The sequence below is a fragment of the Cuculus canorus genome, chromosome Z (genome assembly GCF_017976375.1).
Source record: "Cuculus canorus isolate bCucCan1 chromosome Z, bCucCan1.pri, whole genome shotgun sequence".
Classification (NCBI taxonomy): Eukaryota; Metazoa; Chordata; class Aves; order Cuculiformes; family Cuculidae; genus Cuculus; species Cuculus canorus.
In genome coordinates this window covers 40460222-40479493 of record NC_071441.1, presented here as the reverse complement: position 1 = coordinate 40479493, position 19272 = coordinate 40460222, and the positions used below count along the sequence as shown (strand labels likewise).

At 41.8% G+C, this 19272-nt stretch overlaps 1 protein-coding gene across 5 annotated transcripts in view; it reads right to left on the bottom strand.

Annotated features, from left to right (window-relative positions):
• Positions 1 to 19272, bottom strand: part of SHB (SH2 domain containing adaptor protein B) — a 63231-nt gene that overhangs the window by 4966 nt on the left and 38993 nt on the right. For 3 of the 5 annotated variants that reach the window (XM_054053653.1, XM_054053652.1, XM_054053654.1), the window contains 3 exons: positions 17624 to 17839; positions 7741 to 7912; positions 3291 to 3410 (listed from right to left, as the gene is read on the bottom strand). In XM_054053653.1, the coding sequence (XP_053909628.1) occupies positions 3291 to 3410; positions 7741 to 7912; positions 17624 to 17839 (508 nt within the window). Of the gene's footprint in view, position 1; positions 1077 to 3289; positions 3411 to 4298; positions 5631 to 7740; positions 7913 to 17623; positions 17840 to 19272 lie in introns of those variants that run through there. The other 2 variants (XM_054053655.1, XR_008447669.1) reach the window with 2 other exon arrangements.

Here is a 19272-nt window from a genome sequence, read left to right as displayed (position 1 = left end):
AGGAAAACAAAATGTTAGTTCATGCTAGTGCGTAGGGAAGAGGGGAACAGTACCAGGACAGGCTCTCCTTCATGGTGTAGGGGAATACAAGAAAACAGTGCAAGTAAGCGCTGGATGACAGGCCAGGACAGTGGCCAGACTGACAGAGAGTGACTGTTAGCTGCAAATCCCTATGGACAGCCTAACACAAAGGCAGTTAGTATTTTGTTTTCAACACCTGTGCTCATTGGATCCAGATGCAAGTTTGCCTTACCCTGGAACTGATCCTGCGGTGTGCCAGAGGACAATGCCTTTCTTGTCCAACCCTCCCATTCCTGACCCCAGTGTCTTCCTGGACCAAACAGTACCAATGGCTTTGACCTGTCAGGGTCCTGAGGCTCCCTTCATAGACACACAGGCAGATCATGAGCCTCACTCTATTAAAGAAAGGCCAGCCCTGCCCTGTGGAGACCTCAGGACAGACCGCACCTATTCCAACCTGGCAGCAACTGCCCAGAACATGGTGTCTTAGGCTCAGAAAGCTTCCTCAGGCGAGACCGTTCCCAAGATCAATGGCATAAAGGCTTTCACCTCCACTGTACTGAACAATTCCTATTATCCTGCAGGCAGAAACCAGTCTGTGACTTCCACACCAGAAGAATTCAATTTCTAGATAACTCACCTGCCTGCATAGCACACTGCCTCTTTGAGGGAAGAGTAACTCTTATGGCAACTGTCTTGTCCGCTCCTACAAAAGCAACTCATCCAACATAACGCCACTCTGATGGGTGCACCCATGCTGCCATATAGTATAGAAGGTAGTAGAGCTGACCTCGTCTCTTCCCAAGAGTGATGCTTCAATGTTTGTTGTCTTTAGCATGTCCTACAGACTATTTTAAGAGTGTAGAGTTTAGCCAGGGCAAAACAAGAATAAAGGACAGCTCCTACATTTCAAGGTATTAGAAGAGGACTAAAGGGTTTTTACAGCTTGCTTATGTCCCATTCCGTAACTTTCTGGCTCCAAATCATTGTTTCTTCTGAGTGAATAAGAAGCATCTCCTCTATATCATGACTGATCAGCCTTTTAGGAGGCCACACTGTGAAAGAAAGTGAAAAAGAATCACCTTAAAGTTATGGAAAACAACCTAATGGAATTCTACCAAGGCAAACAGAAAGATTCTATCTGCTCTTGGGATGGAATAAACCCAGGCAGCAGTGCAGGCGGGGGTGTGGCTGGCCAGTAAAGGAGCTAAGGCAGACAGGACACAGAAAACAATCCAACAACCTGCCCCGGAAGGCCTGCTATAGCCTGAGCTGAGTAGCCAAAGTGTAACCAGCTGCTAGAAGAAAGTGACTAATTCCTCTACAGACCATTGGTGAGGTTGCATTTGTAACTGCTCTGCGGGTGGGAGCTCGTGATGCAGGAGGACAGGCTGGGGGAATGGTCTGTTCAGCCTGGAGAACAGGCGAGATGGTGTCAGGTTGCAGCCATCAGTTGCTTAAATGGCAGTCACAGAGAAGATGGTAGTTTCTCAGAGGTACAAAGTGAGTCAGCAAGCACAGGCTGCAACAATTAAGAGTTCCCGCTGGACGCAGGGAAAAGGTTTTCCTCATGGAACTAGTGCACTCCTGGGACTAGATTTGGATAAGTCAGGAGGTCTCCATCCTCACAAGTTTTCCAATTTGCCTGTACCAAGTGCTCAGCAACCTAATGGTTCTGCTTGGAGTAAGGGGTTGGACTAGACACCTCCAGAGGTTCATTCTCAACTACAGCTCTCTAAGAGTCTATGATTACTCTTTTTTATTTGTATATTTCCAGAAACCACTATGTATAGCTTCTACTTCAACAATTTCGATTTGAAACATTTGTATAAAGCTACTATTAAAGAAAAAAAAATCAAAGAAACCTGTGAAATTAAAGTTCAGGACTCATAAGGTAAACTTCCCTGAAATTGAAAAATGTGGGTTTTGTGCACTTATTTCACAAGTAACTGGCAAGGGCAGAATGAATCTACATTTGTTTAGCAGCACTGTTGCTGATAGACCAGTGCCTAGGAATACTGGGACGCTGTTCAGAAAGGAACTTGGAGTCATACTCCTCCCTATTCCTGTTCTCCAAACCCTTTCCATCTAAGCTCTGATTTTAGCATGCAGTGAGATTACTGAAATTTCAGGTAGTGATAAGGAAAAAATCATGGTTGAACTGGTTGTAAAACTGGTTTCTGTTTCGTTTCTAAGCACTGTGGACTCTACTTGAATGAGTACAAGCAGAATATATTCCTGATAGTGAGTAGTTCTGGTTTTAGAATACAGATTTCTCAGGTCTTTCAACAGCAATAACTGCCAGCCCCAAGGTTTTCAAAACCCATAACCTCAATGGCAATCTGAAATTCACATATGTGAACACTCATCAAAGCCAGTGCCCCGAAGATATGAGACATACACATTTTGCAAGACAAGATGCTGGGACGTGGCCCAAGTCACGTGATATTGTTAATATGTGAATACTGAATGTCACTAAAGTTTCTCAAACATTGCAATGATTCTTCCCCACATTTTGTTCCACAAACAGTTCCACCAGAGAAAATACTCACTCCTTCTTTTATTTATTGCAGCTGTTGCCATGAGTTTCAAATACAGCATGAGGGAATTCCTAGTTGCTAATCCCTGTAACAAATTGCTTTGGAACTCTCAAGTCCAGATGTTTACATAGACATAATACTCTTCCAACCCAAACTGTTCCATATTCTATATTCCACGATGTTGAAGCCAAGAGGTGTAACGTACCCTGATCAGCCTAAGGTAGGTGAGGCAAGTTCAAAGCGGCACTAAGACCAGAACAATGTTCATTTCTGAATTCCATAGATCTTTCATCCTTGATCGTAGGCTTTTTACTTTCAAAAACTGTAGCAATACTGAACAGCTTTTACCACAGTAAATCACATGAAGCCTCCCTTCCATATATAAAGCAATAGGAATAAAACCCCCAAACAATGCAGTGGCTTATTCAGCCTGAAGCAGAAGCAGCAGGAACATTTCAAATCAGAAACAGAAAAAAAAAAATATCCAAACTTATTTATTTGTTTAAACGGGCGCTAAACGAAGACTGAAAATCCCCTCACATTCCCAAGCTGCAAGGTCCTAATTCAGTGGCTGTCACTAGACATCGTGCAGACCAACAGTCTCAAGCTCTTCGAGTGCCATTCTGAGCTAAAACAGTGCAGCAACAGACTGGATCACTTTCTCTTCTTGCATGGGAGAGGTTATGGCTTAGAAATTATATTTATTATGTCTTACTGACAAGTACTTACTTCAGTGAAAGAGAATAGTCATGCTTGCTTGTTTGACTATTTCTTACAAGGTAGCTACACTCTTTACATAAACGTAACAGGTTTTCTGCATCTGTCCGACTGATTGCTCCATGATACCATCTAGGAAAAAGCAGAAAGATTAACACACAGACATATTTCAACTCATAATACTTTCACTACTTTGTTTCTTTAAGGTACAAATAATGGCTAACATAACATGGATATCTTTAAGATCTAACATATTACAAATAAAGGTACATAGGCTGTATTATCTGAAGTTAACTTTACAGCTTGTAGAGGCCTGTAGATTCTGTCAGCTGAAGGAAAAAACTTATATCAGGAGAGTATGCAACAGGATTGGTGTATATATTTATGTAAGAAATTTGCACTCAGAGCAACTCACTATAATCCCTATCTTGCAAGCAGTACATCCACAATATACACATCTGTTATATTTAATTGCTGTGATATATCAGTATTTCAACTAATACACAAAAGAACAAAACCCAAACTCAAACAGAAAGAAAATAATACCTGAAGAACAGTTAACAGTTGAAAAAATATGCTAAAATAAATCTTCCAGAAAGGTGATAAAGTGTAAACACCTATAACAAAGGCACTTGGTTCTAAGCACAGCTGTGACAAATTAGAGCACTTTAAACTTTAGAGGATCTATGGAGTGGGTGTGATCAACTCAGGGAAGAAAGGAAATGGGGGGAGGAGAGCTGAGTCCTTCACTAAACTCATCACTGCAAAGAACACGCTCAGCACACGCTTATTTGTACCAGCAACTAAAATCTCACAATCCGTTAGTAAAGGCTATGACTTTTCCTTCAAGTTTCTCAAGTAATGCAATCTTCCTGGTCCTGCACTGGGTAAACCGCATATCTGAGGAACATCTCTCCCTTCCTTCAATTTCCAGATGCACTTTGAGGCATGATGTGACACTACCATGCCTGCCCAAGTAGGATAATGCATATATCAGAAGTGCTCTCTGTCTGTTATTACCTGGAACTGTCACTGGTCTTGTGCAAAAGAAGTGCTCTTCCAGTTGTTCTAATTTCATGTCTCTGCTGAACTTAGTCTAATGGAGATGCTCCAACTAAAAGCTAAGTGGATAAAGACCAGAGAGACGTCTGACAAAAGTCATGCTCTTAACTACCTAATACTCATTGTCACAATTGATGAATGTGCTAAATGGAAGTTAGTGCTTAAATTAAAAATTCATTGTGTGCCAGTTTATAAACAAAGTCTGCACTACAGAAAGCTAAAAAGAGGGTTATACTATTGTATATTCAAGAGAGATTAGAACGGGAGGACCTTACAGCTCCATCACTCACTTCACAAATAAAACTGAGGCACAAAAGTGAATGATTTCAGGCAGTGTTCTCCTTGTATTTACTGCTGAAGGATATTTCTCAACAAGCAATCTAAAGACTAGGCTACAGTATTCTGAGTGTAAGGGAAGAATTTAAACACTAAATGTAGCTCAGAAAATGAATTTGGGAGAGTCTAACAGTTATTCCTATTAGCTATAAATAGTTTTTATTTCTTTTCTCCTCAAAAGGCCAAATAAAACCATTATAAAAGATGACCTAGCCAAAATCAGGGAGAAACCCTGGACTCTGATTCAGAGGGAAGTATTTTGTATATTCTTCACATCTGGCAGAGAGGTGAAATGGAGAAAAAGAGTGCAGGGCTGGTTCCAGGAAGCAAAATCTGCTTTTAAACCACATGGAAGAAAACCAGCAAAGTATGAAGGCTGCTGATGGGAGAATACCTGATTCAGAAGTGATGCCTGGAAGCTGATTTGGTTACAGCTGAGAGCAAACAGCAGTATTCAGAAGTGTAATTGCTTGCAAATCATATGCCCATTTAATTGGGACACTCAGATCACTCCTGATCTAGGTAGCTACAGAGATAAGCCTAATGCTATAATCAGCTTGAAGTTCCTGACTAATTTTCTCTTTCAACTGTATTGGGCCTGTTTGCCCTGGCTGTGTCTATTGTTGAAATACCTATATACAGGTATTTGTGCAGAAAGACCAAATATCAAACATCAATGATGTAATCACCAAATAGAGAAACAACAACTTGTGAAAGATACCAATGCAAAAGCATGGGACATAAAAACCTGAAGACATGAATATCTTCTAAGATATCCAGGAAAACATTGGCACACAATGCAAACCTGAGAGCAAAATTCAAACACAATCACACACTTCGACCTTTATCAGAGTCTCTTCCCAGGATTGAAAGCATCCTGATTGTGGGTTATAGAATGTTCTTCCTGATGTCCCTTATTTTCTCAATGGTCAGGCTTCAGCCACTTCAGCTTCACTGAAGACAAGACAGCTGCATCAATTCTACAGTAAGTATAATCAGTACCTACAGCATATACAATGCATAACACTACTCTTTTTCTGAATTGGTCAGTACAAAACAGGAAGTCATCAGACCTTGTGTACAAGGCTGAGAGGGATTCACTGTCAATAAGACAATGGAACCAGTAGAACACACTCTCTTCTTTTCACTGTTATTCAGGAAATCGAACCACTCAGTCCCCCTGTGTCCATGAGTTACTTAGTTCATAATAACAGATTCATTAATCAGTAGTAATGGTATTTTCCTGCTATATTACCACATCTTGGCATTTCTGCCTGTTTGAGAAACTCCCTAACCTATCTATAAGAAATCACTTGTCAATTTGTATGCTTCTTTTCCTATAAATTGTCTACTTCTTTCTATAAAAACAGATTCCATTTTTGTACAGAAAGATGAAATTGGCTTAGCATGTGCTGTGGAGAGTCTCACACTACTAAAACTTGAGCAGTTTGAATGATTATGAGTAATCTAAGGTACATTAAATCTAAACTCTTCCATTTTCTAACACATTATTATTAACAGAGCATTCATTTCAGGTTTGATCTTGCACAATGAAGAACCAAAATGAATCTCACATGATTAACCCTTAAATAATTAAAGGAAGCAAAATTAGGTCTGAGTTTTCAGTTGTTATTATCAATTGCAGTTACATATAACTGCAGTTATACTAAAGGAGAGAACTACACAACATGTTTATGAGGCGAATGTTAATTAACAGGTGTTCAACTTCCTGCAGCATTTTAAACGTATTTTTTCAGGGGCATGGTGAGCTGGAACTACCCAAATCTGAGGACCAAACTTCAAAGCAAAATGTATAGCCTTTTAGCCATTTACCTAATAGTATCAGTGAATGATTTCACAATAGTAGTTGCTACTTCCTCTGTTGGAGATAAGCCTGCAGTCTGTCAACGAGTAGACGGTTCAAAGGCTGAGGCTGATTAGATGGATATGACACCGGGCAGATGATATTATTCTCTCTTTCAAGCTTAAGTTTCCAAATATTGTATGCAAAATTAGAATGTCGAAGGAATGGGAATTTCAGGAACCACCTTTTCAGAAACAACGGACAGAGGGGATTCTCCCCAGCTGTGGATCTGAATTCTAAAAGGATTGCTAATCCTTCGGATGCCACTACCATTCAAGAACAAAGTATTATCACAAAGAGCACACCCACATCCATGATAAATTATGTCCTCCTCCTCCTGTGAAAATAAATTCTGCATGTAACTTAGAATGACAGTGTCTGGAGTGGGACTGCCTGCTAGGATTCAAGACACAGCTTCCTCACTTTACTGCATGAATCCATTGGACTCCTCAGTGCTCACAAATACCAGTGTAACCATGTAAATTGCTCCACAAGAAGACTATTCTTTCTTTGAGTAACAGGGGCTTCTGGCCCCTTCTATAAGGCTGTGTCTTTGGTATGCTACAGGAGAGTGGGTCATTCCATCACACAAGCCAGACTGTCCAAATGATTTGAGGAAGGGCAATAATAAAGCAGAACAGAGGCCACCCTTGAGGATACTAGACATTCACTCCAGGGAATTGCCCCAGAACTGGAGTCTGTAGCTGACAAAACTGCCTCTAAGTATCACCCTCAAGTTTCACACTACCAGGGCAGAAATAAGCCTGTCTTTTCTGAAAGCTTTGTAAGTGGTCTTATCAGTCTCTCTCTGGAGATGCAAGGCATGCATACCTGAGGTACTACAAACACGCTATGCAGCCATCAGGGTATAGAATTTGTGCAGTTTTAAAGAACAACTTGTATATATGTGATATATAATACCTGTGTGCCTAATGCAATGTAATCAGCATGGTTCAAAGTGGAATAACTGCAAATACTTGGCAGATAAAATTCACTGTTCCTTAAACAGTTTCCTGCTTAACTCTATTTTGTCTCCCACAAAAGTTACTTACACTTTGCAAGACTAATAAGAACAATTTTTCATGAGCACTGACACAGAGGATACTGAGGAGGGGGATCTGGGCTGCAGGATCTGGGACACTTGTTGCTCCTGTAAGTGGGGAGGCAAAGAGCTAGAAAGCAATTACTGTGCTTACTTACATCTGCTTTTCCAGTTGAACAGTTGGATCTATTCTCTCTCCCAGGATCCCACAAAATCCTGGACTGCCATGTTTGATAGATTTGAAGCCTCCACCAGGTGCTCTTAACTGCCTGTGCTGTTCATTTGAGGGAGGAAGAGATGCTTGCTGTTTCTCACTTCCATTAAATTGGGCTGCAAGATAGACAATAATTACCTCTCCAGGCAAGGTTAGCAAAACCCAAAATAGTTGTAGCACTTAAGAGAGGTTCTGTGCTTCCCAGGGAGAACAAACATGCATCCACTAGCACTAAGATGTAGTGGTTCATCTACAAAGTTGTATGCATTATCTAAACGTGTTTCGAACTATGCAAAGTTAAGTCCTAAAACTGCTTTTCCAGTACCAAAACCATGCGCCTCCAAAATTTGTTACAGTAACTAGTGCGTAACTAAACATTTGATACTTTCTGCCCCAGGAGATGATACTGTTAAACAAATAACAGTAACAAAGATAGGCTTTCAGGCATTTACCACAATTACAATAACAAACAAGCAGAACATCAAGAATCCAGGTTGCCACAGTTTATGTGGAATCATTCTAAGAGTGATCTGGATGCAAACAACACCTGTCTGCCCACATCAGAAACTGGCAAGCAGCAATGAATTATTCTAAGAAAAGCAATATGATTTATTTTGCAAAGCTGTAACTTCTTAGAGCACTGAAACATCTGCAGCAAAGCACAGACTAATAATGTTGAAATCCTAATTCCATACTTTTACGTATCTATAATTTCAAATAATTAAAGACAGAATACTGACGGAAATAGTGAAAGCAGCTACCCACACCATCTTTCTGTCTCTCATTGCCTTCTATGGTTTGCTTCTTCATTGAAAACTAACACTCCCAGCTGCAGATAGATTATTGTTTGAAAGTCATCTAGTGGGGACCAGACACAAAAAACATCACTGTATCAAGAGGCAAACATCACAAACACACACAGCGCAATCAGCTCCTCTGAGAGTTTCAGCAGTGATATCAGAGAAAATGTTACAAGGACAATTAAAGGGACCTAGATTTCAAGCATTTAGAAGCCAAGTAACTGTAACACAGCCAGTTAGGCCCATGATTGGTAGTACTTACTGTTTTAAAGCAATGCTATATGGCAGGAGCTATAAAGTTCAAAACCACATGCACACAGAACACAGATGTGCTGGACATGGAAAATGTTTTGGGCCACTTTTTTTGTTTTTATTTTGATACGCTTTCCTCATAGGGCTTAGGATACTTCCAAATTCCCCCTCTACTCTGAGAAAGTAGGCAAAAACTATTGCAAAAACTGGGTAAGTGTATTACATCATATTCTGAAGTATGCATAGCAGAAATATCCTGGTTATTTCTTACAATAGAAGCTCAGATTTAACCTCATTACTGGATAATGAAAGCTAATGAGTGTACAAAGGGGAAAAACTGCATGTGTGTACTTGCCAGTGACATATATGACAGCACTACTAATGCAACTGTAAGAAAAACACCTGTACGTAATTTGGGAACTCTATGAATACTTGTCAATTTAATGTCAGCTTCTGATCAAGCAACATCTTTCAGACAACAAAAAAATAACGAAACAAGCATGAAACTCAGTTCTGATTTTAAACAGCAATATCTCTACAAGACAATGGTTAGAAGTAGGCTCTGTTCTCCAAAAATAGCACAAACTTAAATATCAGATGGTTTTGAATTTTTTCTGGGGTTTCTCTTTTATGTTTTTCTGTGTGTGTGTGGTTTTGGTTGTTGCTGTTTTTGTGAATTAAATTGGCAGGAAGAAGCAGTCTGAAAACGTTATACAGGCAGATTAAATTGGCAAGTGTGATACCCAACACACCCTCTTAACCAAAGCTGCAGTATATACAGTGAAGGTTCAGAAGCTCAACTCCATGCAGCTTTGAGCATATTTTTTTTTATTGCCACAGTACTTTCTATTTACATAGCCATAACAGTTATAGAACTGTCTGCATACCTAACCTTCCTCACTCTCATTGTGACCTCTCTTCCTCTGCTGGTACCACACCCCTCTGGTGGGGGCATGACAAACTCCCCTGCTTCAAGTCCTACAGGGCCCTAGGCACCGGCTTTCAGTGCAACAGCTGTTGCAGCTCATAGAGATGACCAAGCCTGGCATCTACAGATCCTTCTCCATGGAGTCCATGATCAGTGCTAAAAATTACTACCAGATGGCCCTCTTCATAACAGAGGACTATTTATGTTGTAAAGCAATACTAAGATGGGCCCTATAGCTTTCACATGCACTTCCTTTACCCAAAAAAGTTTGCTGTTCCCACATGACAGCCTGGAAAGGCCTGATTTCTCACACACTTAAATGTGAGCCAGTGTTAGCCTGACATTCCTGGATGGATTCTCTGCTGTTGCTATCATTTTCTAGCCAGACTTAAGGACCAGAAAGCTACTTTGTTCCAGTTACTTTGACAACTCCAGTTCTTCTGGGCAAATCAGTCTCCTCAGCTCAGCAGAGGGTCTAATAAGACCTGCTGACTTTCCATGAAAGCCATCAAAACCACGTTTCAGCTTCAGCCGTACTGCCTACAATAAAACAAAACCAACCTGCTTGTGAAAAATCTCAGCCTGCAGACAATTTAAATGCTGCACTCCAGCTCCGCTACACAGAGACATGTCCTTCAGTACTGCAGTTAACAGCAGAAGTCCATGAGGAAGTCTATACATAGCTTGTTTTGCAAGGGTCAGCATGACATCAGCCCCAGACCATGCTTAGAAGTAAACAGTGCAGATATGCTCCCCGCCACCTGATTGGACTCCACAGCTTCTGCACGCTTGCAGTCCAGCATATCCCAAACTCCAATCTAGAGATAAAACAGGTCCTATACATGCTTCAGAGTAAATCTTAAAATCATGGCAGAGGAACAAATGTTTTCTTGAAAAGACTTGTATGAGAACTTCACGATAGTTCTAGAGTTGGCTGCAATTTTGGTTCGTTTCCTAGGTCTATCACCAGACAAAAAAAAGTTCACTGCATAAGTCTGTGTCTGCGCTTCATATCACAAACGCCTATTGTTCCCTTCAGATGAACTTCTCAAAATAGGAAAGTTGTAGCTGAGAGTCCCTCTAGGTTCACAACTTCATAGGCCCAACTCCAGATAGTTGGGGAATGGTAATTGTAGGCCAGTAAAGCAGCACTTGCCCATTGCAAGTATTTCTAATACCACTTAAGCCAACACAGGGCACTTTAGAGAAATCTACCTCAGCTAAGAACTGAAAAAAACCCACCTGGCCTAGCTATAGTAGCTAGCTCTATTACAGGACCACAGTACACAATAAGTCAGAAAAGCACCTCACACATGTCACCAGAGGGTCAGTACTTTTCCACTGCAAACTTTCCACTCTTTCAAACTCAGAAATTGGATGACTTTCCTTATTTTAAACATTCATAATTTCTAGGACTTAGATTAAGTATAGAGTCACCAGATGAGACAGCAGCTTGAATCTATACTTGCAGCCAATCCTTATGCATCCCTTTGTAACAAATAACCAGCTATCTAAGACATCTTCAGTTATAATGAATGACTGATGCAATCAAAGAAATCTAATTAATCTCAAAAAATTTTACTCTCTCAGCATTTTAAAACAGAACTCTGCATGCTAAATGCATATAGAATTCAACCATATCATAGTACTTTTTAATTAAACTTCTCAGTCTGTTACTTTTGTAAAGCAATATTTTAATTTAAAATGCTTTCATAAGAGTTAACTACATAGTCCTTAGAAGAATATTTATGCATAACCCAATAATAAAATCTCATATTGCACGGAGTGTGCTTTATTAACTAGCAGTCACATATAGAAACTAAAAACTATAGGTGAAGAAATAGTTAACCAAATTAAGATTCTGTTTTTAAAAATCACCACTCAAAAAAACTACTTTGGAATTTACGTGATAAAGACCAAAAATGTGGACAAGAAGATGATTACAGAGCTGAAAGATTTTACAAATACCAAATGAGTTGTGCACAGAAAGGTATGCAGTAGAAGCTAATAAATTTCTTCTCTGGATTCAATGGATTAAAAATCAGCCATTTCATAAAATATGCAAAATATATGAAGAATAAGGTCTAAGATTTCCACATTCATAGATACAACTCCTAAGACAATAAGTTTTAAAAGTAATTATCCCATTTCTGGGGCTGCAGTGTTACTAACTAAGTATTTTGCAAAATGTGATCTCACCTCAGATAGATATGTACTGGTCCAATAGCTTGTATCTCAGTGTTGCTAAACAATGAAGTTTCCGGTTTAAGTGTTTTGCATACTTTGAAAGAAAAATGAATTCTGGGTAGCACACTATCACCATCCCTGTGTAGGAAGCCCACAACAATTCTTAGCCTTCAGAAAATTATCAAAACTAATATATAGGTAAAAATTCAAGTCACAGAATCCCTGCGCTACTCTAAACCACTGAAACAAGATATAGAGAGATAAACAGTCCTAATGAATTCTACTTTAGAAGAGTTATGTGTCACCTACTCAAGTACCTCTTCCTTCCTGCCCTTCTATGCAGTGCAAGGGCTTTAGTTACCCTCTTACCTTCAAACAAAGTGTTATTTGCTCAAAAGTAGCTCTAACTTCAAGCTGTCCAAGAACAAGCAAGAACAGCTGAACATGCCTCCAGCGAAGCAAACACTGGACAGGCTGGCAAAAAACAGCTGGAAGCCTTTCAGCTAACACAGTCTGCAAGAACTAACTGTTCACTTTCTTTGCAGGAGTTCTTTGACAGCAACCTGTAGTCACTATAGCCCAGACACTCCCATAGCACCTAACCTAGCCCAGTGGACTAGAAGAATGGGCATGAATGAGGAAGCACACCATACTTTTCCCTTGTGGTCACAGATGCACATGCAGCTAATAGGAGAGGTCTTGGGTGATAGGGAGCAGGTGTTTGAAGGTAGAAATCCCAAGGACATCTGAAAACTAGAGTGAAACCAGGTGTCAGGCAGGAGGGTGAATGAGAGAGTCTAGACATACATGCAGTTCCGTGGGACAAAAGAATGGGGAAAAGAGGACCACAAACAAACGAAAGAAAAACAGGCAAGATGCAGACGTGATGGCAGAAGGAAAATGGTAGAAAGCTTTTCAGAATCTGGAATGGAAAACAGAGAAATTCCCTGAAAAACAGTGCAGACAGAAGGCTAGAGAGCTATTGCAAATCCACCGCTTGAGGCTCTGCACAGCCCCTACATGTGCTGTGGATAGTTTGTGGATCCTTGGAGGCAGCAGATACCCTATCCCTGCAACAGGGTTGCTGTGGGCTACGCTACAGTGTAGCCGGGCTCATCTGTCAGATGGAAGGCGTACCTATGCTGTAGGTAAAGACAGTGTTGCTGCCATCACAGGGACACAAGAAAAGGCATGGAAATATCTGCTGAACTGAGGCAGACACTTAAGCTATAGCAAAAGCCCAGAGAAAGCTTCATACACATATGCCAGACTGATATTCAGCATCTGCAAAACACCCACCGTGGCACTGTAAACCTGGTGATGCATGTCTCTGCTGACTAGCCTGTCTTAACACACAACAGATATCCCAAATTACAGACAGGATCTCAGCTAGGCAATCTCCCAGCACTAGTGTTATAAGCATTTTAATTGGTCCAGCAAAGGGGATGAGTCAGCTCAGGCAAGCCTGAGCCAAAGCCTGCTTCCACCAGGCAGAGCTCAGCAGCAGAACTGCATATCCTTCTAGAATCCACATTAGCAGGTTAGGCTTTTGTGTAGGAATTAATGCTTGTTACGGAGAAAGACTACTTTACCTTCATAGCATCCAGAAGAACTGGATGCTGGTTTAGATCCAAGCTTGCAAGAACTATTGGCATATGCTTAAAGGAAAAGTGACACCCTGGAACTCCACAAGATTATTAACAGCTCACAGGCAAGAGCAAACCATGCCGCAAGGAAGCAGAAATCAGTTTTCTCTAACCTCTTCTGTTCCATAGGAGCCCAACCAGAAGAAAGGGCATGCTGAGCAACAGGTTTCTTTTTAAGCGGATGCTTCAGGTACATTCATGTTTCTCTTGCTGGCATCCCTATTTCACAGGATGTATATTGCAGACATCAGCTTGGCTTGGAAACAAACCCAAACCAACCATAACCTACAGATGTAAGAACAAATGAAGCTGAGAGTCACAATCGCTCTCACAACAGATTGCCACTGCTCTGCTCCACTTTGCTAGAAGAGAAACTCATTTCTGTCACCCCTGTTTGCCTACCTATTATGGGATCAAGTCAGAAACACCCAATCAGGGTATCATCATAAAAGGCTCCATTTACAGAACAGTAGCCCTGTACAGGGCTGATCGATCTAGTGGCATTCTATGACAGCCTGACTATATCGCTGGACATGGGAAGACCTACAGATGACATCTGTCTGAACTTCTGTAAAGCCTTTGACACAGTGCCCAATAGCATCCCTCTCTCAAAATCTGAGAAATATGGATTTGCTGGTTGGACTGTTCTGTGGATCAGGAACTGACTCGATGGCTGCATTCAGAGAGCAGTGATCAACAGCTTGATGTCTACCTGGAGACAGATGACAAGTATGGTCCCTCAGGGGTCCATGTGGGTGTCAGTACTGTTCAAAGTCTTCATTGATAACACAGACAGTGGGATTTAGTGCACCCTCAGCAAGTGTACAGATGACACCAAATTGAGTGTTGTGGTTGATATAACTGAGGGAAGGAATACCATTCAGAGGGATTGAGACAAGCTTGAGAAGTGGGCTCATCTGAACGTCACAAGGTTCAACAAGACCAAATGCAAGTTTCAGCATCCAGGATGAGGCCGACACCTGGTATCAATACAGACTGCGGATGTAGGGACTGAGACCAGCTCTGCCACGGAAGACTTGGGAGTACTGACGGACAAAAGGCTGGACGTGAGCTGGCAATCTGTTCTTGCAGGCCAACCATATACTGGGCTGCATCAGAAGAAGCATGGCCAGCAGGTCAAGAGAGGGAATTCCACCACCCTACTCTGCTCTGGTGGAAACCCACCTGGAGTACTGTGTCCAGTTCTGGAGCCCCCAGTACAACAGAGACATGGGCCTGTTAGAGCGAGTCCAGAGGAGGACCACAAAAATTATCAGGGAGGTGGAACATCTCTCTTATGAAGAAAGGCTGAGAGAATAAGGGTGGAGAAAAGAAAGCTCCGGGGCGATCTGACTTCAGCCTACTTAAAGGGGGCCTACAAGTATGATGGGGACAAATTTCATAGCGAGGCCTGTTGTGATAGAGAAAGGGGTAATGACTTCAAAATTAAAGGGGGCAAATTCAGACTACAGAAGAAATTTTTATAACGAGGGTGGTGAAACACTGGAACAAGTTGCCCAGAGTGGTGGTAGAAGCCTCACCCCTGGTCAGAGTGGATGAGGCTCTCAGTAACCTGATCTAGTTAAACGTGTCCCTGCTCCCTGCAGGGCGCTTGGACTAGACAACTTGTAAAGGTCTCTTCCAACCCAACCCATTCTATGATTCTATGATAGTATGTAGAGAAGTCACTTCACATTTCGCCAGTATGGTAATATCATAGTAAATAGAATTGCAAAATCATATAAAAATTGAGGTGGAAAGAGACCATGGGCGGTGTTTAGTCCAACCTGCTCAAGGCAGGGTGCATAGTCCTCAGATCAGGTTGTTCAGAACTTTATCCAGTCATCCTTTCACACAGGAAGAAAAAATCTAAAGATGGAGTCTGCAAAAGCTACTGAGACAACTGGTATGAATGTTCAGTTGTCCTTCCAGAGGGGAAAAAAACCCCACATATCATAGAATCATTTGGTTGGAAAAGACCTTTGAGATCACTAAGTCCAACAGTGCTTGCCCATTACTAAACCATATGCCTGAGAACCTCCTCTACCCATCTTATAAACACCTTCAGGGATGGTGACTCAAACCTCCCTGGACATCCTGTGCCAGAGCCAAATAAACCTTCCAGTGAACAAATTCTTCCTAATATCTAATCTGAACCTTCTTTGGTGCAATCTGAGGCCAATTCCTCTTGTTCTATCAGTTGTTACTGATAGAACAGTTGGGAGACCAACAGACAGTTGGGAGACAGAGAAGAGACCAACACCCACCTTAGTACAACCTCCTTTCAGGTAGTTGTAGAGAGCAATAAGATCTCCCCTCAGCCTTCTTTTCTCTAGGCTGAAAAAACTCAGTTCCCGCAACTACACCTCATAAGGCTTATTTCTCCAGACGCTCACCAGATTCACTGTCCTCTTCTGGACACACTTCAGTGCCTCAATGTCCTTCTTGTAGTAAGGGCCCAAAAAATGAAACAGTATTTGAGGTGCAACCTCACCAACACTGAGTACGGGGGAAGGATAACTACGCTGGTCCTGCTGGCTACGCTGTTTCTGATACATGCCTTCTTGGCCATCTGGGCACACTGCTGGCTCATGTTCAGTCAGCTGTCAACCAATATGCACAGGTACTTCTATGCCAGGCAGCTTTCCAGCCACTCTTCCCCAGGCCTGTACCGTTGCATGGGGTTGTGGTGTCCCAAGTGCAGGCCTCAGCCCTTGGCCTTGTTAAACCTCATCCTGTTGGCCTCAGCCCTTCGATCCAGCCTGTTCAGATCCTTTTGCAGACCCTCTTTATCCTCAAGCAGGTGGACCTTTCCTCCCAGTTTAGTGTGATCTGTGAGCTTAGTAGGGGTATATTCAAGCCCCTCATCCAGGTCATTGATAAATATAGTGAACAGCCCAACGTGCTGAAGGCTACAGTCAACATAGATGACACCTACTGCTCTTCCTCCAGTAACAAATCTCGTAGTTTCAATGCAGATGCAAACAGGCTTGTCAATCAGGACTTACCATGCACACTGACTACTAATCATTGCTCTTAGGCTTATTCCATGATCTCTCCCAGCACTACACCTCTTTTCTCCCCTTCTCATCCCCACAACCACCACCACGCACAAATCTCCTTTTCAAGTTTTCCGCCAAGCTGGCTCCTAGAAAAGGAAGTGGAACAACCCTGCTCTTAGACACAACTTTTCACTAGAACATGCCAGTAAGCGGAAAACCATAGAGCATATGACTCTAGCACCCCACAGAAACATCCTGGAACATGGTCAGACCAACTCATACAGATGGGCACACAGAGGCTCTATGAAAGAAAAAGCTTTGTCTTCTAGAATTACGTTTTCACTGAATGAAGCCCTCCTCAGTCATTTCTGCAAAGCAACAGAAAGGGGGAAAAAAAGAGCAGTGTAGCCAACACCAAGCAAAAACATTCATAGAGACAGAAAGCAGTTTGTGTCAGATCTCCTTGACAGACAAGTTCTGATGTGGGAGAACTTCAGCAGTTCAAAAGGATTAATACAAAACCAAGTTCTACGTAGCCACAGAAATGCTTGCAATAATAATGAAAATACACCAAATACCAAGAAACTCGTCACTGAGTAGAAGCAGGCTACTGCATACATGTCACACAACTTTTTTTCTCCTGCCCCTTTAAGAACTGCCCCACAATTTAAGGACCTTGCAAAGCAACTCCTGCATAATAGAGCCATTGAACAATAAAGACTACCAACATTATGTCCATTAAAATGGGAGTAGGGGCAAGAAGCTGGAGAAATAGAAGTTTTAGTAGCATGAACCAAATGCTGAGATGGTTGACAACAGGTCAGCTGAAACACCAAACAGAAACTGCAACATGCCACAGCTCTGCAGATTGAGACTACCCACATCTGCTTTTCAGACATTTGTCTTCCCACACACACACAAAAAGAGCAGAAATACTTAAATTCTCCCAAAGGCAAGTGCATATGCTGTGAGCGTGAGAAAGAATTTCTTGTCTGGGATCTAGGAATCCTACCTGCCAGAGCTGGGATGGTGACTTTGTTCCACTCCCATGGCTGGTCATACTCATCTGCAGGCCTGTCATCATCCTGTGGCAATTTGCTTTCTCGTAAATGGTGACTTGTCACACTTTCAGAATCGGACTCCACACCACCGCCTTCTGGTTCATAGGGTATGTCATAGAGCTGCATGTTTATCTGATGGGACTTCAGGCCTTCCTGCTTCTGAAACCCTATTGGCAAGAAAGAAAATTGCATCAGCATCACTACTAACCATGCTTTATAATTACAGTCAATAATTCTAGACCATTCAACTTCCATCCACTCCTTAACAGCCACATAATTATCCAGACAGCAAGCCTGTACAAGACTTCTAAATTCTACCTCTACATTTGGTAACTGGCTGGAAGTAAAGTTTTTTCCAGCATACAACCACAGCACAGTCTCATGCTTCCACCAACATTCCCTAGCTTACACAGAGCCAGATTAAAGGAAGCACAAAATCCCTTTTCAGCTTGTGTAAACCACACTTTACAAGCTACTGTACATAAATCCCCAATAAAGCTGAAATTTGTGTATGCAGATGACTATTCAAAAGAAGATGATTCAGAAGTGCAATTTGAAAACAGAAAGATCACAAAAAGTAAATCCCGTGGTACAATTATACATGTTGAAAAAAAAAATAATCTCTGCAGTTACCTCTACATAATAATAGCAGAAAATGAGCAAGGACTAGAGTAAGAACACTAAACAAATGCACTAGTAACTAGAGTCTAGATCAATAAGGAACATGTATTTCTTTAAATTAACACTGACTTTATAATAAAATAACCATATTGACACTTCATAGAAAAACACACTGTACTGCCCTCTTGAATACAGCAAACCAAACACCGTGTTTTGTTAGGAGGAGCATCGTTGGCAAACCAAGGGGCAAGCTGTTATGCCTTAACTCTTTGCCCCAAGGATGCTACACCCACCAACAGGCGGATCCTACTGTGTCCAGCCTGCACACTCCCTACAAGGAGTGTGCAAGGAGTGAGCAAGTTCACAAAACTAGAAAAGGGCCAGTGCAGGGCCAAGAACTTAGCAGAGTTCTTGGGCCTATGATGAGGAGAGATGGTTTTGGTTAATCTGATGTGGGGAATGTCAAGGGGGATGTAATAGCAGTTCTCAGCTGTCTGGAGGGCAGCCAGAGCCATACCCTTCTCAGGCAGAGTCAGAAGATGCAACTAGGAGAAACAGACACAAGATGTAGCTTGTGAGATCCAAATGGGGGGAACCTTCTTCCCCTGATGTGCAGTGCAGCCCTAGGACAGGTGATGAGATAGGTCATAGGAGGTGCCTCCATTCTTCAGAGTTTGCAGAGCTTTGGCTAGACAGAATCACAGAATTGTTCAGGTTGGAAAAAAACCCTTAAGATCATCAAGTCCAACCATAAAACTAACACTGCCAAGTCAAACACTAAACCATGTCCCTGAGTGTCACATCTACATGTCTTCTAAACACCTCCAGGGACAGCGACTCAACTACTTCCCTGGGCAGCCTGTCCCACATCTTGACAACCCTTTCAATGAAGTAATGTTTCCTACTTTTCAGCCTAAATCTCCCAGTGCAATCTGAGGCCGTCTTCTCTTGTCCTACCAGTTGTTACTTGGGAGAAGAG